The sequence below is a fragment of the Brassica napus genome, chromosome C4 (assembly GCF_020379485.1).
Source record: "Brassica napus cultivar Da-Ae chromosome C4, Da-Ae, whole genome shotgun sequence".
Taxonomy (NCBI): Eukaryota; Viridiplantae; Streptophyta; class Magnoliopsida; order Brassicales; family Brassicaceae; genus Brassica; species Brassica napus.
In genome coordinates this window covers 43850009-43877221 of record NC_063447.1, presented here as the reverse complement: position 1 = coordinate 43877221, position 27213 = coordinate 43850009, and the positions used below count along the sequence as shown (strand labels likewise).

General features: G+C 35.7%; 5 protein-coding genes across 7 annotated transcripts; 2 read left to right on the top strand and 3 right to left on the bottom strand.

Annotated features, from left to right (window-relative positions):
• Nucleotides 1-4943: 4943 nt before the first annotated feature.
• Nucleotides 4944-6755, top strand: LOC106432307 (NAC domain-containing protein 92). Its single transcript, XM_048754795.1, has 3 exons — nt 4944-5609; nt 5879-6156; nt 6239-6755. The coding sequence occupies exons 1-3, from the start codon at nt 5411-5413 to the stop codon at nt 6629-6631; spliced, it is 870 nt and encodes a 289-aa protein (XP_048610752.1). The 5' UTR covers nt 4944-5410; the 3' UTR covers nt 6632-6755.
• Nucleotides 6756-14322: 7567 nt separating this feature from the next.
• On the top strand, nt 14323-15528 carry LOC106432306. Of its 3 annotated transcripts, XR_001286390.3 has the most exons (4): nt 14323-14466; nt 14620-15000; nt 15097-15209; nt 15304-15528. XR_001286390.3 is itself a non-coding variant. In XM_013873146.3 (3 exons), the coding sequence occupies exons 2-3, from the start codon at nt 14644-14646 to the stop codon at nt 15124-15126; spliced, it is 387 nt and encodes a 128-aa protein (XP_013728600.1). In that variant the 5' UTR covers nt 14323-14466; nt 14620-14643; the 3' UTR covers nt 15127-15327. The 3 variants fall into 3 exon arrangements, 2 of the variants coding, with proteins under 2 accessions (XP_013728600.1, XP_013728601.1); XM_013873146.3 differs by having other exon boundaries at nt 15097-15327; XM_013873147.3 differs by having other exon boundaries at nt 14362-14466; nt 14632-15000; nt 15097-15327.
• A 1095-nt stretch (nt 15529-16623) lies between these two features.
• LOC106432324 lies at nt 16624-19185 on the bottom strand. Its single transcript, XM_013873161.3, has 7 exons — nt 18928-19185; nt 18098-18703; nt 17844-18031; nt 17526-17764; nt 17235-17434; nt 17008-17133; nt 16624-16922 (listed from the first exon to the last, which is right to left on the bottom strand). The coding sequence occupies exons 1-7, from the start codon at nt 19081-19083 to the stop codon at nt 16824-16826; spliced, it is 1614 nt and encodes a 537-aa protein (XP_013728615.3). The 5' UTR covers nt 19084-19185; the 3' UTR covers nt 16624-16823.
• A 4711-nt stretch (nt 19186-23896) lies between these two features.
• On the bottom strand, nt 23897-24873 carry LOC106432320. Its single transcript, XM_013873159.3, has 2 exons — nt 24462-24873; nt 23897-24374 (listed from the first exon to the last, which is right to left on the bottom strand). Exons 1-2 carry the CDS (start codon nt 24494-24496, stop codon nt 23939-23941), a joined length of 471 nt encoding a protein of 156 aa, XP_013728613.2. The 5' UTR covers nt 24497-24873; the 3' UTR covers nt 23897-23938.
• On the bottom strand, nt 24709-26654 carry LOC106432322 (uncharacterized protein At5g39570-like). Its single transcript, XM_048754794.1, has 2 exons — nt 25704-26654; nt 24709-25060 (listed from the first exon to the last, which is right to left on the bottom strand). Exons 1-2 carry the CDS (start codon nt 26553-26555, stop codon nt 24968-24970), a joined length of 945 nt encoding a protein of 314 aa, XP_048610751.1. The 5' UTR covers nt 26556-26654; the 3' UTR covers nt 24709-24967.
• Between the last annotated feature and the right edge of the window lie 559 nt (nt 26655-27213).

The window sequence follows — 27213 nt, the reverse complement described above, 5'->3', positions numbered from 1 at the left end:
ACCCTAAATCTAATACCCTAAACTCCAAATTCAAACCTACATGTAAAGTCAAAAATCTAATTACTACAAATAATATAATTACTAAACTAAAACCTATTCCTTATACAAACAATAAATTTATTAATTTTATTTTCAAATATGTATCTTTACCACAATTCTATTTCACAAACCCTTCAAACCCTAAACCCCAAAACTTAAACCCAAATATGTAATATATACTTAAAATATATAGAACATTTTAAACTTAAATTATATATTTTTTTTAAAAAAAATCTAACTATATAGGTCATAACTTTCAAATACAAAACTATAAATATAATGACATAAACCACATACTTGAACACCAAACCCTATATCATAAACACCAATCCTTTCATTTCTCTCTCTCTGTATTCTGATTCCGGTTTTGTTTATGTATTCTTAGTTAAAAAAGGCAGAAAAGAGGCTGAAGAAGCTTGATGGTGGTAGTATCGGGGTCAACAATGGTGGTCTCGGCGTCAACAGTGGTGGTCTCGACATCGTCAATGGTAGCTTAGCGCGGTGGAGGAAGCTGAATAAGCTTTACTGTGGTGTTCTTGGCTGGTGGTCTCGGCCTCAAAGATGAAGAAACCGAAGGAGCTGAAAGTGACGGCAAAAAGTTTAGACGTAGGGTTAACTTTTTTTTTAGGTTTACATTTCTAAACCAGGTTTTGTAAACCAGAATTTATTTGTAAACCAGAATTAAATTACTAAATAAAATTTGATTTTTAATTATAAATTAATTGGTCTATTTAATTTAATCATTAACTAATTTTTGATTTAATTATATTTGGTGGTTTTAAATTTTAATTATTTTTTTATTCCCATTTATAAAAACTAATTATATATTATAAATATTAACAATAACATAGAAATTATCCATGTTTACTTAACTATAGCATAAACAAAAACTGTTATTAAAATTGTCGGACCTATTATAACGGGCGCTGTAAGAGCGGATAAAGAAGTGTTATTATACATGATTCATAGCGTTTTTCGTCCGCTATTACTACCCTTATTTTCTGTAGTGATTGGGCAACATCCAGTCTCTTGGTCTTCTAAGAAACAAAAGACAATAGCGCGTTCTTCAACGGAAACTGAATACCGGTCTGTCGCTAATACTTCCTCGGAGCTCAAATGGATCACATCTCTCCTCTCTGAACTTGGCATACACCTCACACGGGCTCCTACAATCTACTGTGACAATGTTGGAGCTACATATCTTTGTGTCAATCATGTGTTCCACTCAAGGATGAAACATGTAGCCTTGGACTATCACTTCATCAGACATCAAACTCAATCAGGCACTCTTCGTGTGGTACACATCTCAACCAAGGATCAACTGGCGGATGTCATGACCAAACCGCTCTCATGGCTCCTCTTCACAAACTTCTCCACAAGATTGGAGTGGCAAAACCCCCTCCATCTTGAGGGGGCGTATTAAGGATCATATTGATTGATTTAGGAATCATTGTGTATATGGTCATAATATATTCTCTCATTTAATGTATAGGCAATACCCTAGCATAGCTCCCTGTATATATCTCTTATGTGTAAGCTCCTGTCAATACACTATTCATTCTACATTTACAATTTCCTCCATTGGGTCTTGCACAGAATCATGGTAACGGAGTTTTGAGTCGTGTTTGTTCCCACTTGGTAACTCATGTTTCGAATCAGGAAGCTGGTCAAACTTTAATTAGTGAAATTCCACTTAATTAACTAAATCAGTTCTTTTCAGCAACTGAGTTACGATAATTAAGAATAGAGTTTGATACTTATTAACTCCCATTTGTATCCAAACACGTGTCTATTCTGGAATTCGTCTTACTTGTGTCGTGTCCAAGAGAAGGTTGGGGTTGGCGATACGTATGAAACTCTTGCCATTTCAGAGAATCAAGCGACACGTGGTTATTGGCCACACCAAGTAGTAAAAGATTTATAGAATTTTGTTTATATTTCCTGAAAAGGAAAGAACTGCTAAAAGCCTAAAACAAAAGGAATGGATTGATTAGCTTTAGAAAGGTGTTAGAAAAAAGGATTAGCTTTAGAAGTTTTGATAAATAAAAAAATTAGCATAAAGTTCTTAGCAAATGAACTCATCATTGTTAATAGCCAACATATCTCAATTAAATCGAGAAGAACGTTTTCAGTTTTATTTCACTGGAAAGTCAGGTTTAGCTCCATTCAAGAATTGAAGTAGGCTAGAGACTCATGGATGTTAGGCTTATACTTTTCTTTTCTAACTTTTTATCATTACATTTATCTTTTCAATTTTGTATTGTATGCATCATCTTCATTTGAAGATTTTAATATAATGCATTGATTGGCAAAAATGTCTCAGTTGGACTTGGAACGAATAATACAAATTATCTTCGTCCAATTGTTTAGTAAAATAATATGCATTTTGTTCCATAGTAGATATATGCTCTCATCTCATAAAAATAATTGATTGTTCTACTTCGACATGAGGTCTACGTTTATGATGCACGGGACGGGCTCACACTAAAAAAATGTGTGTAGAAGAACTCACACCATTGAATATTAATAGACCTTCTCATTGTACATATATATTAAGCCAACAGTAAAGCCAACAGTTACATTTTGCAATATAGAAAAGGTTTTACAAGCAACAAGTAAGCAACTTGAATGCTTAAAAGTGAAACGGGCAAGAGCTAAAACTATCTAGAGGATATCCATGGTCACCATAGCGAGCTTAGCCAAAACCACCACGTCAAACATGTTTCCTATGTATTCGACTTCCTTTTGCCTTAGTTGAGTTGAGCTTAAAGTAGCATTCATCTCTGTTGCATTTCAGAAATTGCCACCAACCTATCCTAAAGAAGTCTGCTAGTTGATAGAGTCATTAGGTCGACAATGAAATCTTCATCCACTTCCTCTGAATCCACTATATCCGAGTCCCAATCAAAAACGTCAAACTGATTTGTAAGCTTCTCACTTTTCTACGATATCAATCTTATAAGACAACAAGTGTAGCCAAACTTAACTAATCAATTAGTAAAGGAACCACGAGTAAAAAATAATCAAACAAATCGAAGTAATAATAATTATATTATAGATCATAACAAAAATTCTATAAGTTTCTTGCCATCCCAATTTCCTTTTTCTTATTACAAAACACTTTACGCTTCTAACTTCAAGGAAGAGCGTAAAGTTCTATATGGGGAATTGATGGATCATCACAACTCTCCCACATAATAGGTAAGAACTAAGAAAGTGAATAATATTTGGCGATTTTAATGAGATGTTTGATATGGAGAAGCATTAGAGTTTTGAAAACTCTCCAGTTCGATTCTAATGAGATTTTTGATATGAATGCGCGAGGTTTTAGGCCATGATAAAAGAGATAGTGGAATAATGGTCATGAAGAAGTTGGACATGATCTAGTCAACGACGTTCAAATCAAAAACATTCACAGTAACAAACTGAAAAATAAAACTTTTAATTTCGTGATGCGGTAGTTATATTGGTTTTTGTTTTTGAAAACAAAATATATATATAAGGAAAATATGTCCCTATATACATATAAAAACCTCAAATTCATTTTCTAACCAAAACAACCTTCTCTTTCCTCATTTCTCTTCCTATTTCTTTCTAACCTCTCACTAAAAAAATACTAATTACTCTTTTTTGGTTATTTTACAAATAACCCTATATATATAACGAATTTGTCTATGTAACCCTACCCATCTCTGTTAAAAAGAGTATAAGCAATTTTTTGGAGGAGCAACTTGACAAATGATAGATTGGGGAATTTGGTCAAAAAGGCAAAGGAAACTTAAACGGATTTTTTGAGAAGAAGGAACATAATTTGAAAAATCCACGTGTTCCATCAATCACTTGAGTGTTGCTTTATGGCCTTCTAGAGTTTATATTTTTTTTTGTTGTACTATGAATTTTGTCATTAGCTCTTTTAGTGTGAAACATACATTGATTTTTTTCTGGCAACTTATGTATTTTTTCTCTTTTGAGTCTGGGAAATTAGTTCAAAAGAAAAGAATGCAATAGAAATATAAAAATTATATATCCAGTATCAATCCAAATTCCAATTAATGATAGCTCTAGTTGATTAAAAATACCAATACATCGATTCTATAAGGATTTATACAGCAAGTATAAATAAAAATACTGAGGAAGAAATTTGGCTAGAAAAGAATAAAATGCACATGTTGTAGAAGTGACAAATGACAACCTCGTATGCACAAACGCGTGATTCGATCATTAAAAAATCAAATAATTCACATATGATAAGGTTGAGGTTGTTCAAAATGTCTTCACATTCTAACAGATTTTCATCATCATGTCCTCATCCATTCATCATCATTACCCATCTTCACAAGGAAATCGTTTTTCTTTCCAATTTTTCACTGAACTTCTTAAAAAAATCTTGGATACTAGTATTATAATTTCTTATAACGGTAGGCATTGTAATAGGACAAAGAAAAGAGTTCCTTTAATACTAAAGAATCTACTTTCCAAGGTTCATGCATGCATACTCTTTTCATGAGAGGGATAACACTTGTTAAGTAAACAAAACAAATTATATCCAACCATGGGAAACTCTTTTCTCATAGTTATCTTGAATCACAATACCAATAATAGTGACCCGCGGTAATTTATAATGTTTCAATTATATAATCATAAAGTTTCAATGTAAAATGTTTTCAAACCAATAATCATAGTTTTCTACTGATATTCTTTTTCCAGCAACTAATAATTAGTTCAAGAATGGACAAAACATCAGTATTTAATGTGATAAGATTGTTCTTATCACATTAACCAAAAAAGGGACAGGGAGCCACAGGTGAAGTGTTCCTGGTCAAATTGAAACTTGGAAATATTAAAGTTCTTGAAATAGAAAGGTTTATTTTTAATGATGAGAAATGATTTTTGAATATTACACATCTTAAGTTGCCTAACAATCGACGCATCTTCTTCTTTCTCTATCCTACTAAGAAAACTAACTATAGTATGTGTTAATGTGTGTGTACACCCATTTTCTGATTTATAATATGATTTATGGCTGTACGAGATTTAAATCTGAAAACCCATTTATATACAATAAATCATTTAGAGCGAAGATAAAAGTTTTCTTTATAGTAGGTGAAAACTCTTGAAATTCAATACAACTCATAGTTTGAAAGGAGAAGAACTTGATACACAAAAGATTGACCAATTATTGGTCAATATCAACAATAATAATATTATTTCCTTATTTCTCTGATGGAAAACTAGTATATAGAGAGGAGCTTCGTTTGCTCAAACCCTTTCCTCTTCTCTCTTTAAAAAAAATCTCTCTCTCTCTTCAAAAACCCTTTTCTCTTCTCTCTTACATAACTTTGATTGTTTCTAATAAACTATATTAGGATAAATGGATTACGATGCATCAAGAATCAGTGAAATAGTAGAAGATGAAGAGCAAATTGATCTGCCACCTGGATTCAGATTTCACCCTACTGATGAAGAACTCATAACTCACTATCTCAAACAAAAGGTCTTCAACACTTTCTTCTCTGCCACCGCCATTGGTGAAGTTGATCTCAACAAGATCGAGCCTTGGGAGTTACCAAGTAAGTGTACAACCTTTCCAGGAATTAAAAATCGTTTGTACTATAAGAAAGCTGTAAATATGAATTTATATATCTGAAGTTAAAAAAAAACTAATATATATGTTTAATATACATGATTCCACAAAACTTTACAAATGGTTTGAGACTGCATGAAGTATCATGCCTTTTCTAAACTTTTTCCGCCTTTTCTAAACTTTTTTATGTTAGTTATTATTGTTCTGTAATTTATTATTACTCAAATATGTATGTGATGGCTTTTGGTGGAATAGGGAAAGCTAAGATAGGGGAGAAAGAATGGTATTTCTTTTGTGTGCGAGACCGGAAATACCCAACCGGTTTAAGGACAAACCGGGCAACTGAAGCCGGTTACTGGAAAGCCACAGGCAAAGATAAAGAGATTTTCAAGGGGAAATCACTTGTGGGTATGAAGAAGACTCTGGTTTTCTACAAAGGAAGAGCTCCTAAAGGAGTAAGAACCAATTGGGTTATGCATGAATATCGATTAGAAGGCATATATTCTATCCAACATCTTTCCCAGACAGCTAAGGTAACATCAAAGACATTTTTGTCTTTTTTTGTGTGGAATTGAATTGATATTTTGTGTTCTGTTTTGTTGTGTGTGAATGTAGAACGATTGGGTTATTTGCCGTGTTTTCCATAAACGTGCCGATGGTACAAAGGTTGATATGTCCCATTTAGTGTTGCTTGATTCACACATAAACCGGATTGAACCGGTCGGATTACCTTCGTTGATGGATTCTTCTCAACGAGATTCCTTCCCTGGTTCGTCTACTCACGTGACCTGCTTCTCCGACCAAGAAACCGAAGATAAAAGACTCATTCATCTCGAGTCCAAAGACGGTTCTGGTCCTCTGTTTTACCCTGATCCTCTGTTTCTGCAAGACAATGATTCGCTAATGAAACTGTTGCTTAACAGTCACGAAACCCAGTTCCCCGGTACTGGTACTGACCCCTCCGGTTTAGCCGGTACGGGAGAATCGGGTTGCTTTTGGAATTTCTGAGGTGTAATATCTGTTGTAGACTTGTAATTCATGTGTTCGTGCGAGATATGAAGATTCTTGTAACATTTTTTGTAAAAAGAAATGAAGTCCATTTATTTTGCAATGTAGAATTAGCATTTTAATAGATTTTTTAGTTAAATAATATAATAAATACATTTGTCTTGTGCAATGCTAGACCTAATCTAGTTTTTTTTTCTGACAGCAATCTAGTTTATAACTAACTAGGGACTACGTCCGGAAATTTTATTTAAATATTAATTATAATCATGTATTTATGTTATTTTGATATATAAATATTATATAAATATAAGTAGCTAGATAATTATAAAATTATTTTTAATTATTATTTGGTTTATGTTTTATGAATTTCAATTAACCCAATTTCTTACAATAAAATTTTCCGTTGATTTATTTATTGAATGAAACTTGTGTAGCTTATAATCATACATGCATTTAAGCTGAATCGAATCTAACTAAATCGAAGTAAATCCGGTTATGTCATGTCGTTCTTCTTTGAAACAAAAGGCTCAAAAGAAAATATCCAATAGAAATTGAACGCATTGCTTCCTGTCTATTTCCCTTTTAAGTTTAAAATATTTATCTCATATCTCATCAACACTCATGTCTCAGCGCGTGTATGACACTTCCATTCATGTTAATTCTCAATAACTAACTAAAAATGAAATAAAAACTTTTGATTACTTCCCTTATCTTCTTATGATTCGTTCGGAACAATCTTTGCTTTGATAATATCTATATTTCTTTAGACAAAAAAAAAACTATATTTCTCTCTTGATCGAGTCATAGCGGAATTGAGAAACCGATCTGATTTACTCTCCACCGTTTAAACTGTGGAATGTTTTTATTAATTGGCTTGATTTTCCTTTTTAACCTCTTTAGTGTTGTTGCTCATCATCCTCTTCCCTCTGCTTCTTCATACTCTGCAAAACTCATCGCCAATAATTTTAAACTCTTGAATGTTATTGAGTTACCGGAGGTGGCGGCGAAATGAACCGTCACCGTTGATATCGCCTCCAGCCAAGGCGAAGTTAGTAGCATCCAGAAACTCACGGTACGCTCTTTCTTTTCCTTCTCGTTTCCAAAGTTTCAGTCTTTACATATGTTTTCATTATAGTGGCTATCTCTCTGTATTTGGGCAATATCATGGTGTGAACAAAAAGTCCACTAAACTGTAAACAATTATGAAACACAGCAGCCCACATCAAAAGTTAATGAAACGATGAGTTTAAAGCAAAGAGGACATGTGTCGCACTCACAATCAACTCACAATCAACGACTTTATGACGTGGTGTCATGTGAGAGAAGCAAACACTATTATATATATATATATATAGATTCTGAATGATTATAACATTTATTTAACCCAAAAAGGTTTCATTTAATGAGATGCTTCTTTTTCATAATTTTTGTTACATAAAAATATCATTTTAATATTCCAATATTTTCAGATGAAAATTAATTGCAAATTGTATTGATTTTATAAATAATTTTATTTATCTCAAATATTATTGGTCAGAGATATGTAATTAATAACAATTTACATATATTTCATCTATTTTTTTAATATGTGTGAAAAATGTGAAAATGACACTTAATCGAGAAACAGTGGAGTAATAATGTTCTATATTTTATCTTGAAACTAGAGAAGTGAGAAACCAATTTTGTTTACTGTTATTCACAATGACGAAAGACATGTGTTAGGCCACCAACCAAATAGTAATACTATGACTTGTGAGCATATTAACAAAGTTTGAAAGATTTTATCAAATATTATATTGTTATGTCAAACTCAAAATTGTCTAGGTGATCATCTTGCTTTCATACTACCTGATTTTAAAATGCTACATCAAATTGAACATGCGTGAATTAATTTTTCAGCACTGCCTAAATACATACACGTTTAAATTTCTTAAACCAACTACAGTCACGTAGTATAGTAGTAGACAATATTAGGTTTGACTGATATATATGAGATAAAAATGATAGCATAACGCGCAATAAATCAAGTAAAAAAATGAATTTAAAAATAGACAAATGTTAGTCGGGGGGGGGGGGGTGTTAGACAATAAAGTTTATGATTTTCTCACTGGTCTGAAATACTCCAAATTAATAGAAAAATGACAAACGTTTCAAAGAAGATATATAATTTTTATCAATTATCTACACAAAATTTTAAAGTTACATAAATGTAATATTCATAACTGCGATGTAATTTCACGACAGTATAATTTATACTCTTCATTTTGTAATGTCTTCTTGTGTTTTCATGACCATTTATCGAAAATATAATATATATATATATATATATATATATATATATATAAAGGTAGACGAATTTTATTATTTTCAGAGTTTCTAGAATTATAGAAAATTCGACTTCTTGATTTGCCAAGGAACATTAAACCTAAAAATCAAAATAGTTATTCTTATCAAAATAGTTATTCTTATTAAAAAATTTCTTTTTCTGGCTGCATCAGAAAAAAAAACCAAACCGCAGCCAATGAGGAACAAAGAATAAAATCATGATTAATCGCACAGTTTTTTACTTGGGATTTTTAGCTTCAGATAAAAGAAGGTTATTGTTATAAAAGGAACTAGAATTTATTTGTATCGCAGGAATTTAAATAAGGGCAAAAGTTTATACCCGTAGAACTTTTAATACTGATAGAAAGATTATTATCAGAGAGAATGGAAGAGTGAAGGATGTGTAATCATGTTTTTACAAATGATCAAAAACTCCGTATTTATAGAAGAAAAATTATTGTGCAAATAGTGACAGTGAGACCCACATCTTTAATTATTTCAACATTTTCGGCGTTGGAATGTATGACTTTCATAACACTCCCCCTTGGGGACCGGTGTCACTCTCCGCTCTCGCTTAACGTCTTTGTTGCCTCGTTAAAAACCTTTCCACGAAAACCCAATGGGAAAAACCATAGTAAGGTAAAAAGAGTACAACTACGTAAGCTCCCCCTCGAATAAGCAGTCATAGATCCTTCTGATGACGCATCCCAATGTTATGGATGTGTTTTCTGAATACCGAGGTAGGGAGTGATTTTGTGAAGAGGTCGGCTGCATTGTCGCATGATCGAACATATCTTATTTCAATCTCTTTATTCTTCTCGAGCTCTTGAGTGTATGAGAAGAACTTCGGAGGTATATGTTTGGTTCTATCGCTTTTGATATATCCTTCCTTCGTTTGAGCAACACATGCCGCGTTATCTTCATACAGAATAGTTGGCTCCGTATTTTCGTCAATCCCACTGCTTGAACAGATGTGTCGGCTTATTGATCTTAGCCATACACATTCTCTACTTGCTTCATGGAGTGCAATGATCTCAGCGTGATTTGAAGAAGTAGCAACAAGTGTCTGCTTCTGAGAACGCCAAGATATGGCGGTGCCTCCAATTGTAAAAACATATCCTGTCTGGGATCGAGCTTTATGTGGATCTGACAAATAACCTGCATCTGCAAAACCAATCATTTGACCTTTTGAACTTTTAGGATAAAACAAGCCTAAATCAGTTGTTCCTTGAAGGTAACGAAAGACATGTTTAATTCCATTCCAATGTCTTCGCGTAGGAGACGAACTGAATCTCGCTAAAAGATTAATGGCAAAAGATATGTCAGGTCGAGTGCAATTTGCAAGATACATAAGAGCTCCAATTGCACTTAAGTATGGAGTTTCAGGACCAAGTATTTCTTCATTTTCCTCAGATGGTCGAAACGGATCATTTTCAACATTAAGTGATCTAACGACCATCGGGGTGCTAAGAGGAGTTGCTTTATCCATGTTAAAGCGTTTCAATACTCGTTTGGTATATGTAGACTGGTGTACAAATATACCCTTTCGAGAATGCTCAATTTGTAATCCTAGACAATATTTTGTCTGGCCGAGATCTTTCATCTCAAATTCTCCTTTCAGATAGTTTGATGCCTTTTGGATTTCGTTTTGAGTTCCAATAATATTAAGATCATCAACATACACCGCGATTATCACAAATCCGGATGTTGTTTTCTTTATGAAAACACAAGGGCATATAGGATCATTCGTGTATCCTTCTTTTGTTAAGTGTTCGCTGAGACGATTATACCACATTCGTCCAGATTGTTTTAACCCGTATAATGATCTTTGCAATTTTATTGCACATAACTCTTTAGGTTTGGAACTTAACATTTCTGGCATTTTGAATCCATCTGGGATTCTCATATAGATATCAGTATCTAATGATCCATATAAATATGCCGTAACGACATCCATGAGACGCATTTCTAAATTTTCATTGGCCGCTAGGCTCATCAGGAATCTAAATGTGATTGCGTCCATGACAGGAGAATAAGTTTCCTCATAATCAATTCCTGGCCTTTGAAAGAAACCTTGGGCTACGAGACGAGCTTTGTATCTTGTAATCTCGTTTTTCTCATTTCTTTTTCGGACAAACACCCATTTGTACCCAACTGGTTTTACATCTTTGGGTGTGAGCACAATAGGTCCGAATACATTTCGTTTGTTAAGCGAATCTAGTTCGACTTGAATTGCATCTTTCCATTTTATCCAGTCATGTCTCTTTTGACATTCATATACAGACTTTGGTTGGTGATGGTCTTATGATTAATTTCCCAAGAGCACACGCATCACATGTCATTTTATTACTTTGGTATATATCTTGGGTTTTTATTGAATGACCATGTGAGTTTTCAATGATTTTTCGCATCATTGTAGTGCCTGGGTGACCAAGGCGATCATGCCATAATGTAACATCTTCTGGATTTCTTTTGATCACAAGATGTGATTCTATAGCATCAATATAAGTGTGATGCAATCCAGAAGGAAGTTCTGGAAATTTTTCCAGTACAAGGCCTTTGCCTGATTTTTCAGAAGTTATATACAAATACTTTTTTCCATTCTCAGTTGCAGACTGAGTGTTATACCCTTGACGGTATATATCTTTGAAACTCAACAAATTTCTCTTAGAATTTGGAGAATATAAGGCATTATCTATGGAAAACTTTGTTCCATTAGGCAACATAAAGTTCGCCTTGCCAATTCCTTCGATCAGGTCTGTAGGACCTGATATTGTGTTTATAGTCATTTTTACTGACTTTAAAGTAGAGAAATATCTCTTATCCTTCAGTATAGTGTGCGTTGTGCCACTATCTGGTATGCAAACTTCTCTACCAATTTGCTTAGTTGTTGTTCCATTTGCTTTCTTATCCATTTCTGTAACACACAGTTAATATCAATAAAGAAAATAAACTTTCATAAGTAAACATATTATGCATCAATAACAAGTACACAATAATTATACATTAGATATTTTGAAATACAACATTATTTTGAAAGTGAAATACATAATATTTTATGGCATCACTAGGCATTATTAAGCTTGATCAGAACAAGCACTTCAATTATTTTGATGAGTGGCCTCGTCGAAATCTCCCATAAAGTCAGAGGATTCGAGGTATGTCGATGTTGTACCCACAAGGTGTTCATTGAGATTTACTTCCTTTGCCTTGCCTTTAATAGATTCTTGGTACAATTGGCATAGATGCCGAGGAGTTCGACATACTTGAGACCAGTGTCCCTTCGATCCACATCTGTAACAGACGTTCTCATTTTTATGAGTAGGGTTTTCTTGGGTTTCTTTTCCTTTTACCCGATCAGATCGATTCCATGTGTTGGATCCCCTTCCTCTTGGGTTGTTACTCCTTTCATGGTTGCGGTTAAATCGATAACCACGACCACGACCAAAACCACGATTGTGACCACGGCCACGACCACGCCCACGATAGGAATAATTTCCTTTTTCCGGATTTTTAATATCCGTTGCATTTACCTCAGGAAATGCTTTGGTTCCCGTGGGTCGGGCATTGTGGTTTTTAATGAGGAGTTCATTATTTCTCTCCGCTATTATAAGCGCCACAGCGAGTTCAGAGAACCTCGTATACCCACAATTTCTATATTGTTCTTGTAGAACATAATGATTTTTGTGGAACGTTTGGTAAGTTTTCTCGAGCATTTCTGCTTCCGAGACAGGCTTACCGCAATAATCTAATTGCGCCGCTATTCTCAATATAGCGGAATTGTACGTTTCCACTTTTTCAAAATCTTGAAATCGTAGATTTTTCCACTCATCAAGCGCATGGGGGAGAGTAATTTTTCTTTGGTTATCAAACCTCTCCTTCAGAGCTTTCCAAAGATCTAAGGGATCTTTGGTTCTCGCATAATCATGCGTAAGATTTTCATCTAGATGCCTTCTCAGAAATATTACGGCCTTAGCCTTTTCATGAGAGGTTGATATATTGCCATCTTTTATTGTTCCGAGTATTTCCTCGGAATCTAGATGAAGCTCCATGTTTGTAACCCATGCCGTGTAGTTTGTCCCAGTTACTTCCAATGCCGGAAACTGAAGTTTCTCGATTTTTGCCATTTGTATTTCTAAAGAACATAAATAAAAATTATTAGAATATTATTCATATTAAAAGAAACCGTTTACATTAATCATGCAAGCAATTACAAGGAGAAGCGATGTAAAGAAAAGTAAACCGATATTCATCCTAAATTCTCTTGGAGTAAATTCTCCAACGGATAAACCATAAATAGAAACACAAATAAAAATGGCACATAAAAACAAAAGTGCGCGAATCATCTTTCTTGAAATGAAAAATCGGAGGAGAGCGATTTGAATATATTTGAGAGAAGATGAAATGTTTTGGATGAGAAAATGGAGTGAAAATGAGTTGTATTTATAGATGAAAATTACTGTTCATGACCGTTGGAGAAAGGGGAAATTTTGAAAAAATTTCTTTGTGACCGTTGGGGTTAAATCGAGTGCACTAAAAATCAGTCTGAAAATATCGTATTAAACGGTCAATCAAATCTATAAAATTTCATAAAAGTAAAAATTATGGCAATGAAATATTTATGTTATGACAACAAATCATGCGACGGCTCAGCCGATCAATGCAGAGTAATAAATAAATTATACAGCGGCTCGGCCGACCAATTAATAATAAACAGAATATAAGGCGGCTCGGCCGACCAATAAATAATAAACAGGATATAAGGCGGCTCGGCCGACCAATAAATAATAAACAGAATATAAGGCGGCTTGGCCGACCATTAATAAATTAAATTATTAGTAAATAATATAGACGGTATTCCGGCCATTATAACATAATATAAATAATATTAGAGGCGGTATACCGACCATTATAACAGGGTATAAATGATACAAATAAATTTTACCGAATCGCAGAGTGATCGTGCTGATAACGTGTTATAAAAGGAACTAGAATTTATTTGTATCGCAGGAATTTAAATAAGGGCAAAAGTTTATACCCGTAGAACTTTTAATACTGATAGAAAGATTATTATCAGAGAGAATGGAAGAGTGAAGGATGTGTAATCATGTTTTTACAAATGATCGAAAACTCCGTATTTATAGAAGAAAAATTACTGTGCAAATAGTGACAGTGGGACCCACATCTTTAATTATTTCAACATTTTCGGCGTTGGAATGTATGACTTTCATAACAGTTATTAATTTTTTTAGTTTTTCTCTTAAATAAGAGATATAAGAATCGTCTCTTAGTCGAAAGTATAAAAAAAGTAAAAAATATAAAAAATGTCAAATCATGAATTAAAAATCGGAAGTAAGAGATTAGAGTTAATCATGCTCTAAAGACAACTAAAGAGTAAGGGTACTATCGTCATTGTACACAGTCGAAAGCCCAAAACCCTTTCTTCAGTCTTCCTTCCACCTGCATCGCTTTCTTCTGCAATTCTCGCCGGAGAGCTCCCATCTACCTGTGTAAGTCAGAGATCTCCTTCTCAACCCAAAATTTACTTTCTTATACATAGCAATTTCATTAGGTTATCACTTTCTCTCCACCAATCATTTGGAACAATTATCGGATTTTTGGTAGAAATCATCTTCAGATCTCGACTCACGATTTGTTATCAGTGGCTGTTTTAGGCTGAGAAGAGGATGTTGAAGTTCCTATCAAAAGTAAAGATCGAGTTCAACACATTGGATCCAAGACTCGCCTCTTGCGTCGAGTTCTTGGCTCAGTGCAACGCGAGGAAGGCCAAGGAGTCGAACCCTAACTGCCAGGTTCTGGTGAAACGCAGAACCGACGATCAGCCACCGCAGATCAGCGTCACGTTCGTTAATGGTGTTGAGGAAGCTTTCGATGCGGCTGCCACGTCGGCTCAGTCCATCAGGAAGATGATTCTTGATAAAGGGCAGTATCTCGAGACAGAGCAGATGTTCCGTGAAGCCGGGGAGCAGTGGCCTGTCATCATCCCTGAGGAAGAGATTCACCAAGAAGCTCCTGGTGTTAAGGTCCGTTTGTGTTTTCACACGTTTATCATTGTGAGGGAGAGATTCACCAATAACTAATTTTTTTTTGTGTGTTTTGGTTTCGTTGTTTTCTTGCAGCCGAGGAAAGCAGAAGACAAGAAGCAATGATATGCTCGCTTGATTTGGGTTTGCTCTTGTTCAGTTTGGGGTATGTATGACTCTTGATATGTGTCTCAAGCTTTGGGTTTCAGGTTGGGACATATAGATTTGTATTGTTTTTTACTTTATGTGAACATTTGATCAGAAACCATGAAGTTTAATTCATGTCTTTCTTTTCTCAATAAGAGGTTGGTGAGGCTTGTTTTGCAAGATGAGCCAACATACTGGTGTGATTTTAGGAATAAACTTAAAGCAGATAGAAGGAAGTATAGCAGATAAGGCTTTGGATACCTATACATGTCCTTGGGTACTCTGTTTGATGTGTCGGATTAGAGCTTTTGAATCTGACCTGATACATATATTGTTTAAGCGTTGTTCTTGAGCTTGAAAGAGAGAATTCATGTTTGTCAAGCACTGTTTTTAATAGAGATTTTGCTAGTAAATTATGCACTTCGAATAAACTAGTTTGTTGGTCATGAGCTTGTGGATTCAATGTGTAAGAGCATCTCTAACTTATATTTTTCATCAAAAATAGAGGATGTATAAACTAGAATTGAGTTTTGTCACAATGTATACATCTGTTAATAAAGAATGCTGCTATTTTTAGTGAAAGTATATAAGAATTTTAATTTTCATCTCTTTGAGATAGTCTAGTTCAAAAAGAACAAAACCAATTTTATGGACATTGATTTAATATTGAAACAAAAAGCAAAACCAAAACTAATATGATCGATTTCAAGACAAGGTTTGAAAGAAAATAATTCAGTTTTCAACCTGTCATATGAGTTATATTCTATCGTCAAACGGTAGCAACAGCAACAATGTCCAATTTAGTATTCAAGGGGACTTTGAGCACAATACCGTACCACTCAACAGATGGGGAAGTTACATAGGTGTGTTTTATCTTGTTATAAGCATTTTAGTTTTAATCGGTCTATTTCTCTAGAACAGATGGGGAAGTTACATAGGTGGTTGAGATGGCCAGAAAATAACAATAACACAGGAACAATGGATAGAGAAGAATGTGAGAGAAAGGTAAAGGAACTTGAATGGGAGAGAAACCAAGTATTTGTTAATGCCCCTTGTACAGCTTCTCTATGGAGTTCATCACCTTCTACCAAAGGCTTACGCAACCAGATTCAGGTCTAACCGATTTTTAAACCCATTTAGTTTTTTTTTTTTTTGGGTTAGGATGAACCGAACTATAACTCAAATTGATTCGGTTTAGAGAAAACCGAGTTTTGATATGGCCTTCTTTGTTGTCGGATCTGGAGGCAAGAGATGAAGAAAAGAGGAAAATGGTTTTGGTAAGAATAAAGAAGATAGAGTCGGAGGAAAGAAAGATAAAGAAGGAGACCAAGTCTATGAATAAAGTGATGGAGATGATTCTCAGCAGAAAGCAGAGAGCTCTGGAAACCATTTCACGCGAAAAGAGTTGTGTAGTTGAAACAATGAAACTTAAAACCACAGTTATCTACTACTTCTTGACTCATTGTAACGTCTATAAAACTCTTCAAATAAAACTCTTTTTTATTGGGTAAATCTCAAACTCAACACTCTGGTTCGAGCTTTGGTAACGATAATAGTATACATAACTTACGCAAACAGCAAACGAGTTTCTTCAAATATATACTTTACAGACGAACCCACTATTGAGAAAACGTATGTGCATAAATATGCCAAACAAGTCTTGCTCCCCTCACTCATTACCTCTCTTCTCTTGCCGGAGCATTAGGATTCCCCATCATATCCATCATCATTTTCTCAGGTGAATCTTCCCAATTCGTAAACGTCTTCAAATCAATCTGCACATACATATTACAACTTGTCAAACTTGCAAGTCCTTTTGTGCATTTGCATAATAGATCTTATGCTCTTTTTGAATTTTACCTTTCGACGTTGGTCAGTGAAAAGCTCTTCTCTTTTCTTGTATGCTTCTTGAACTTCCTTAGCTGCTTTTCCACCTAGTGCCCATGCTTCAACATCTGACACCAAAGCCTCTACTGGTAAATAACCCTGAAACAACACATGTTTTTAAAGATCCAAGACCACAGAACTTGAAACATATATACATATATATATATATATATATATATATAGACCAGCACTTGTGTTACCTGGTTTGGGAAGAGAGAGCCAGGCTGGTAAGTTTTATCAACTGCATGATGACGGACTGTGATCTTAGCAAAGTCTTCGTCAATGAAGATTCTCTCGTTTCCTTGTGTTCCCCCAAATCCAATTCCAACAGGCTTTGGGTTTGCGTCATAAACTCTACCAGAGGGATGAAGATGGCTATATGCAAAATTTTTCTCTTTCCCTGAAGATTAACACAAAACTATTACAGAATATACTAATGCAAAACAACTGACCAAACAGATGATTTTTTTTTTTTTAAATCTGTGCAGTACCTGAAGATGAGAATGCGTGAAAGACAGGACTAATGGAGAACAAGTTCCCAGAGCTTCCGTAAAATGTATCTCTGTTCTCAAAACCCTGCTGCAAGATAGCACCGATGACCCACTTCCTCTCGCTTGAAGTACCTTCATGATCAACTCCACCGCTGGCAGAAACTATCAGTAGTATAGGAGCATGATACCCTTGAACGTTGTCCCACAATCGATTCATGCCTTTTCCATGATGATATGAGCTGAAACATAGATGAACATTAAAAACTTTTAAGTACACTATAGAGACAGAACCTTCACAGAAGCATGACAGTGGGATACCGGTAAAGAAGATATTCATTGGGTTCATCGTTATTGCAGGGAAAGCATGAGCTCAAGATCTCCTCACTTAACGTATTCTTTGACGTCAAAGAAATCGCCCATGCCCTTCCACATGTTAGAAGTGTGTTCTCACATGTCTTGGACGCAGAATCATCTCCACCAGCTGACTTTGAAGGCCCAGATCCATCCTGTAATCCACTTTTTAGTAAAACACCTTACGGGTAAATGAGAAGCACCAAGTAAAGAAAGAGTACCTCTGCATTTAGAGAATGTTGAAGTCTCGCGTTGCAGAAGTGAGAAAGACACTCAGTGAGGCTTGGAATCGTCGTCAAAGCCCACGTAAGGAATTTCCCGACAGGAAGCTCGAGCTCCAAACGGAAGACATCAGAATCCCAAACATCCAAACTAGCTCCAGATTCGGTGCAAGACACAAGCGCTGACATAATCAAGTGGCTTATGTCAGGAAGAAACAAGTCGGTGGATCTACTGCTTCGACCATCCCACGACATTGTCCAACACATCCATAGAAACATGACCAACTCTACTGTGGAAACCGACCCGTTGATCTTACAATCAGCTTCTTCAGATTCGAACTCCAGCTTGGACGAAAAGCCTGCGTTTTGAGATGTCAGATGAAACAATCTCAACAGAGTGTTGTAAGACATGGAAGCCGACATTCTTCCGCAGCATTTGACATAACCTCTAGCAAACTCGACCCAACTCAACCCTCCTCCTTTCTCAGGGACGAAGAACAAATCTACTAGAGATGGTCCTAAATGCTCCAACAACCTCGGAAACGAATCTGGAACTATCTGGTCTCCTTCACAAGTAGTTGTTTTGTAGCTCAAGGTGAAGCTTTTCTAAAATAAGAAACAAAACAAATAAAAAATTGATGAAACTCATCATAAAGCTAAAGCAGAGATCCACAGTTCGATCTCTATCAAACTCAGTCTCAAAACCCTAATTCATGATCCGATCAAACTCAGTGTCAAAACACTAATTCACGATCCAATCAAATCCCAAAACTACTGCAATTGCAAATCCAGATTCTCTTAAGAACAATCAGAACCCTAATCGTTATTACCTTGAATGATTGGAAGGAAACAGTGTTGGTCTGAGGATCGGCGAGCTTGGAGAAAGATCGTTGAAGGAGAGGGAGAGCACCGGTGGAAGCAGCAAGGCTTTCGATTTCTCGCTTCTCCGATAACTCTTTATTATCTGTAGAGGATGAAGCACCCATGATGAGAAGAGAAGATAGAAATTCAAACGGAGGTTTCAGAGGATATTTATTAATGAAATGATGGTGTCCATGATTGCTTTTTTGATCTATCTATTGAGATATTTTGAACAGTTGCTGGCTCTTTTTTTCACGATGCGCCGCTTAATGGGATTTGAGTCAATTCACGATTGAACCGGTTCCGGTTAGTGGTCAATTAGATCCGGTTTATTATTCGATTTTGTTTTGTTCAGGTCATACGACTCATACTTGTTTTGTTCAGGTCATACGACTCGTCTAAGCACTATAGTTTAATAATGGTTATGGTTTAAAGATTTTTACACTTATATTTTGTTTATTACAGATTATTAGAAGCAAAGCTCTTCGAAGATTTCAAAGTATTTTAGGCTCTTTATTATCCGTATAGTTGTTCATTAGTAATTGGTAATTTATCTAGTGTTAAAAAAAACAAATACGACTTATATTTGTGATTTATACTTTACATGTCCAAAACAACTTACTCACTATATCATATTTATCTTTTTCTTTTTTTTTTTTGTTTCCGACAAACGTTGTAACCTCTTTTTCATCTTATCAATAAAAACGTTTTTGAAATAACCCACAATCGAATTTTGTTCACCTCCTCAAAGTCGACCAAATTCAAATTCAACAAACCTCCAATCTGTTTGAACTTTGAAGTCAGCACAGCTATTACTAGGGCGTTTAACATGCACAATGAAATGGAATCGAAACTTGATTTCCAAGAGATCTACTGACTAGATCAAATGCTTTAATCGGGGGCTATAACTGCCACGGTTGATATATAATGTAATCAATTTTAATAACATGTTGGAATGTATAAAATTTCTTAAAGATAACAATATAAAATCAAGTATTAATTAATTTTCTTATTTCATAAATAAATACATAATATATTTCTTTATCTTTTAATTTTTAACTGCAACAAAATCTTATAAAATCGTTTATTCTTTTTCCATCAAAAAATAAATCTTTATATAACAGGTTTTAATAAAATCCACAATCCTTACGAAATTCATACACAATGATACTCAAAATCAAAATAAACAGTGAACTCTAATCGCCAATTTCTCAAAGAAAAATAATCAGACAACTGCAAGACCGCTTACTAAATTTAAGAAGCTCCTTGAAGAATTTGAGTAAGATATATTAAAGAATCCCTGAAACGCGGGATGAGTTTCTTGATAACAAATAAATTCTCAAAGAAAGTACCTAACTAGTTTCTTCCGGCTTTCTTCCATCAAAATCAGATTGTGAATCTCAACACACTCAGGTGTGATAACAAACACTGAGGCACGTAAGTAAGTTCATTTTACTACCGACATTCTCCCGAACAATTTGACATAACCTCTAGCAAACTTAACCTAACTCGATCCTCCTCCTTTCTCAGGGACGAAGAACAAATGTACTAAAGATGGTCCTAAATTATCCAACAACTTTGGAAACGGATCTGGAACTGTCTGGTCTCCTTCACTAGTAGTTGTCTTGTAGCTCAAAGTGAAACTTTTCTACAATAAGAAACAAAAAAATTGATGAGATTCAATCTCAAAACCTTAATCCAAGAACGGATTTGACGTTTTGTAGTTGCGAAACCAATTTGAGAGCTCTTTGTGGGTGAATGAATGAATGTTATGAAATGATTGGTTGAATACTTCTCTGTATCTTTTACGATTAGCCACGTACTGGGTTTTGACTAAACTGATCCGATTTTACATAGTTTGGGTCAAAATATGAATAGCTATGAATTGGTGTAGGAAAAGTAAAGATAAAAATTTGGGATGTCTCGTCTATGAAAAACGTACTTAGAATATTAGAATAGGATCTTTAAGCACATGATATTGAAAAAAAAAAGCCCAATCCATTTAATGAACAGAGGTTCACCATCTTCGCATAACGATAAAAGTTGTAGAGGAGAAGAAATTTTGTAAATTGTATGGGAATGGCGTTTAGGATGAGAAGCTTAGAGACATTGATCATTTTTTATGTGGCATCAATCAGAAGGTTGTGTTATTTTTTTTTTATCTGAATCACTATATAAGTTGTTGTAATAGCAAAACATTTCTTTACTATTTTTTTGTTGAAGATAGGAAATCAAGGACTTTCCTCATCCTCACAGCTCCATTTCGTCGATAATGGCAGTAAGTTTGCTTATTATTGGAACATAGAATATTAAGGTAAATGTGTTGATAGGTTGATGGACTGTTATATTGAAAACTAGTTTCACGAACTTAAAAAGCTTCATGAAAGTCATGGAAAAAATGTTGCATGTAGTAACGAGAGTCTACAAATGAGACACATGTAAATACGTATAGTTATTCAGAACAAGAGAAAGTCGTGGCATTTAAGTATAGATATGTGATTAAGTGTGTAAATGATTTTAATGGGTTACATAAAAGCAAATTAAGTTTTATTGAATAGTTGTAGATTGATTTGATAAGAAGCATGTACTTTAAACCTTTAGTTTTATATTTCTCAGGCAAACCGGTTAGTATGTCTTCTACGAGAGATGTCTGAGAATGAGGAAAAAATTTGAGTTACAAAATTAGTACACTTTATTGTAGGATCCTTTGGAGGCTCTTAATAAAGAGCGAGAATAACTTACCAAGTTTGTGTTGGCCATCGGTGGCCTAACCACATTGGCTTCCTTCTCAAGTTCACATGGTGGACTCGATTCACATGGCTACATACGCTTCAGACACAAGTTTTGTTATATTGCCTATCTCGTGCTCAGAAACTTTGATTTCGTGGCAACGTACTTCAACTTGGCACAGCTCCACAAGCCAATTGAAGAACAAGACAACAAAGTGAAGACACTGAGGAGAAAACTCAACATTGGATGGTTCTTCATGTTGCTTGTAGTGACAATCTTCTTTGGAACCTTCACAGCTGGGTTTTGGCTTGTGTATCCAGACAAGGTACCTGAAGGATCACTCACTGGTCACAGCATCTGGCCAAGATGGTTTACACTTGGAGTGTCGGTTTCAAATGTGGTTGGAGCTGTGGTGTATGTCTTTGTCAAGAAGAGTTGGTCTAAGCTTGTTTCATGTTTCTATATTAAATATGTAGTTTTGTGTAGTCACATAAGTGGTTTTAACCACAAAATAATTTTCCTTCTTTGCAATGACTTGTTATATTTAACTAGGTGATGCTCCACACAAATGGGCGGGTTTATTTTGTTTTATGATTTTAGCCGGAAAAACTTAAAATCTTATCAATCCAACACAATTGGATAGAAAAATAGTTATTTACCAATATGATTTAAAATATTAAATATAAACTTGAGAATTAAACACATGTGGGACTAAAATTTTAACATGTACCTTTTAAATTTCTATAATTTTGTATATTATAGGTTTTAGAACTATACATATCGATTCCACATATGACATACTATGAAAACTATCGTAAACATTTAGTTATTTATTAGATCTACTTTACATATATGCTCTCATTGCTTTGAAAGATGGCCATGCCTTTGGACTTGTGATCGCTCCAACAATCATATCATCATCAATCGCAAAAATCACCTTGTTTAGCTTGTGGCTTACCATGCTATCAATCGCCCACAAAAGCACATGCATCTTCAGTTCCTTCAAGTTATTGAGACCAGTACAAGCTCTCCTACTGTGCATTAACAACTTCCCTTCAGAATCCCTTAACACCCACACAGCTCCTCCCAACGCAATATCATTCCTCAAGTGCACTCCTATATTGCATTTTAACCAAGAAACTTGAGGAGGTTCCCATTTGACTATCACTGCCTGCGCCACCCTTTTCTCTTCCTCCATCCTACTCATTTCCACTTCATCAGCTATAAACCATGAATTATTTTCTGAACAATATCATAAGCATTGAATCTTCTTCCTTCAAACCAAAAGACATTTCGGTTCTTCCACAAATGCCAAATAAACCATGGAAAAACACCTTCTTACTTCATTAGTGGAATTGCTATCATTCAGTCCAGCTAACAAGAAGTGGATGTTTGAATAGAAGGAGACCATATCAAACCCATTTTCAGGTAAAGCAATGAAAGACAAAGCCCAAACCTGACGTGCAACTGGACAACTAAAGATTATGTGATTAATAGATTCACCTTCAAAAGCGCATATCTGAGAGCAAGGATCCAATTTCATTCCTCTGCTGATCAAGAGATCCCCAACTGGTATCGCATTGGAAACCGCTCTCCATATAAAGGTTTTGATCTTAGGAGCTGTCTTAACCTTCCAAACAGCTTCTTTGAGGGAGCTGTAATTATTCGATTTCACAAAAGAAAAACAACAGAAGCCATAATTATTAAGCTCTAAAAGAGGTGCTGTTACATGATGATGACCCAATATTTATCAAGGTCTTATTATGAACCAGAAACAAACTTTGACACAGACTCCGTTGTATCTAAAGAGGATCAAACAAACACAACAACAACATCCAAAGATAAATGCCTTAGCTTATATTTTATTTAGTAAGATGAAGCTAAGCAGGAGCACGCGACTCCAGCACCAAGATACTCTGCATGCAACACAAAACCAAAAGATAAATGATCACTAAACCCCAAATTATATTAAGCAGGAACAAATCAAGACTAGGAAACTCTAATTTTCTTGATGATTGATGTCTAAAACAATCCGTAAACCCTAATAACATCTTGTTAGATCGCGAAACACATTGCAACACTAGGTTTATGGGTAGATAGTGGAAGCAAAATTCACTGATCGCAAGAGAGAAAAGTTAAAAACAATTGACGAGATATTCACGTGATAAGCAATTAAAGCACAAAATTAGTAATAATAATAGTCCAAAATTCTCATCATGGAAGATCAAAAATTGTGTAATCTTAAAAAAGTTAAACAATATCTACTGTTGGTTGTGGTTGCTTCACAAAATTCCACCAAGTTGACTCTCCGGTCCACAGACATGGACAACACGGTGCAAACATGGCTGGCACCAACCATAGTAAACAAGGTAGAGCAACGTACATAGCCAAGTGAGAAATAGAATAGAGGAGACAGAGGAAAATACAAAAGCCTAACGTGTGACCAAGGCGTCCCATGATGTAAATTCCAAGTAAACACACTTCTTCCTCGCTTGCTGTAAGCCAATACCCGCAATTAGTCGTGATGACAAACACGTACGCAACTACGAACGTACATAAAAGTCCCTCAACGTTATCAGCAAGGGGAATCTTGTGGGCTCTCAGAGTCATATGTAAGACCGCATCAGTGATGAGGATTATAATGATGGTGTTCATCGCAATGTCGTATCGTAACTGCCCGTCCATCCTGCAACCAACCAGAAAATTCGTTTCAGTATAATGTTTATAATCAAAAATCTTATGTTACATAACAATATATTTAGTGGAATCTCACCTCCATGTACTCCTAGGGCCTGTAGCGCTTGACATTGCTTCTTGGTTGTTAATTTATGATGTTAAACCAAAAAAGCTGAGTAATGTATATATAGGTCTCTTATTAACCCATTCCTATTACAAAACTGATTAATTTTTTTGTTTTTTTAATTATAAAATATTCAATATAAAAATCGAATCAGGCTTTAACCACAAAATATTTTTACTTGTCGGCAATGACTTTTGATATTTAATATCGAGAAAACAAAAACAACAGAAGCCATAGTTTCATAACACAAAAAAAAAAACGAAACACAGAGTAGCAACAGTTCACATGATGATGACCCGATATCAGTTCAAGGTCTTATTATGAACCAGAAACAAAGTGAGACACAGACAAAGAGAATCAAACAAACGCAACAACAACAACATCGAAAGATAAAAATGCCTTAGCTTTTTTATTATTTAGTAAGATGAAGCTAAGCAAAAGTACTTGATCATAACACTCTCCAGTACTGAGAGAAGGTTTTAGTCATCATCTTCATCACGGCGCCTCTGGTGGTGGTGATGCTTGTAACGATGCTGCTTCTTCTCCTCATCATCATCAGAGTCATTGCCACCCTACAAAATTTTAGATGCAGAGATGAATCTCGTTAAGATAAAAACTGTAGTCAATGATGCCCCTATTAACGGTCACCATAATAAGATCTTCAAATGTCATACACAGAACTGACGCTAATCCATTCCAGGATGTGGAAAACAGAGTTACAGGGAATCAAAGACAAACACTTTAGTTCAACATGGAGACTACTCTACACTATAATCAACAATGGGAAATCTTCAAAAGTAGTACAAGATGGCCAAATTCACACAAACATTGAACCAGGAACGTTATTATGGGATTTTAGAACATAGCTTTCAACTTAAGGAAATCCATTTTGAAAACAGAGTTACACCGCTACACTGTGATCAACAAGGGGATTAAACCAAACTAAAACTTATTTTCAAAACAAACTAGATGCAAATAACGCAATGTAAGTTCTGTACTATGATTGTTATACCCTACAAGATGTCAAATACTGAACCAATGAAGTTAAAGTGGGTAATGGATGTTATCACAAAAACTATAATATTTTGTTTCAATGTTGAGATGAGTCTATGTTATCATCAACAAAAGGGTTTTATGTTTAAACAATCAAAACTTATTTTCCACAGAATCTAGATGCAAATCATGGGAAATTGACTATTAACTTATTGAACTTACATATTTCTTGCGGCCATAGCTCCCTTCCTCATCATCACCAGAACGGTTCCTGCGCTCTTCATCATTATCGTCATCATTGCGACGGCCATAGCTAGGCTGCCTGTAGCCTCCTTCGTCTTCCTCAGACCTTCCATAGCTAGGCTTCCTGTAACTTCCTTCCTCTTCCTCAGACCTTCCATAGCTGCTGGGCTTTATGTAGCTCTCAACCTGATCCTCAGATCTCCCATAGCTAGGCTGCCTGTAGCCTCCTTCGTCTTCCTCAGACCTTCCATAGCTAGGCTTACGCTCATACTCGCTCCTCTCTTCACCATACCCGGTCTCACTCTCCGATCTCCCACCATATCCAGATTCAGGTCTCCGGCCATACTCAACCTCCGTTCTCCCACCATAGCCACCAGACTCCGATCTGCCACCGTAGCCACCAGATCCGTAACTCTGCTCAGGTCTCCGGCCATACTCCGTCTCCGTCGCTCCGCCGTACCCCGATTCTGGTCTCCTACCGTACTCAGCCTCCGTCTGACCGTAACTCTGATCGGGTCTCTCACCTTGGACGTGGCCGCCTCCGGCTGAACCGGGTCGAAATCCGGGACGGGGCTTGGGGCGGGAGTAGCTGCTGTACTCGGTGTTGAGAGCTTCTTCGGCGTAGGCGGAAGGATCGTGGTACGAGGTGAATTCAGGTCTCTCGTACTCGAAATCTTCGTCGGCTGCGGAGGAGAGAGGGTAGCAAGTGTCGTCGCAAGGAGGGATCGGACGGCCGTAGATCACGGTGATGTCGTATCCTCCACTGTACGGCGTCGGATCGAACTCGTCGAAATCGTCGACTTCATCCTCGTCTCTCGTGTAGTACGGCATCGTTTCAAGATCTTTTTCTGATTTCTCTCTCTTGGATCTGACGAAAATGACGAAAGGGTGAAAGAATATTTAAACGCGGAGACGAAGGGGAAACGCTGCGTTTCGTGGTGATGATTTGTTGGTCCTACTCCTTAGTTAATATGTGTGGGGCCCTGTTTTCCCGCTGTTTACATGGCGACCACTACGAGTCTACGAACCGTGTAAACTGTGCCACGTGACTTATTATGATTTGCTTTTATGCAATCTGATCGTACCGATTGCCGACTGGTTTAACCGGCGAAACCATTATTCTATTCTGTCTACCGACAGATCGAAGCGATTACCGATGGACTCGAAATTTAAATTAAAATTACGGCCCAGTTGATAAGGCCCATAAGTGTGTTGACGGTTTGACTTGAGGTTTTGACCTGATTTAACATAGAACCGTGAAGGGATTAAGAGAGAAAGAGACAAGTCCTTTTCTTACTAATGTTAGAAATAAACCGTGAAAGATTGTCTTTTATATCCTCTTTGGTTGTTGGAACTAAGAAGATCGAGATGTATTTTTTAACAAAGAGAGTGAAGTGAGCTCAACAAAGCCGTGAATCAATTGTGGCATTTACGTTCCACATTTCATTTTAGTTTGCTTTTATAAACAAGAAATCGAAGAACAAATCAC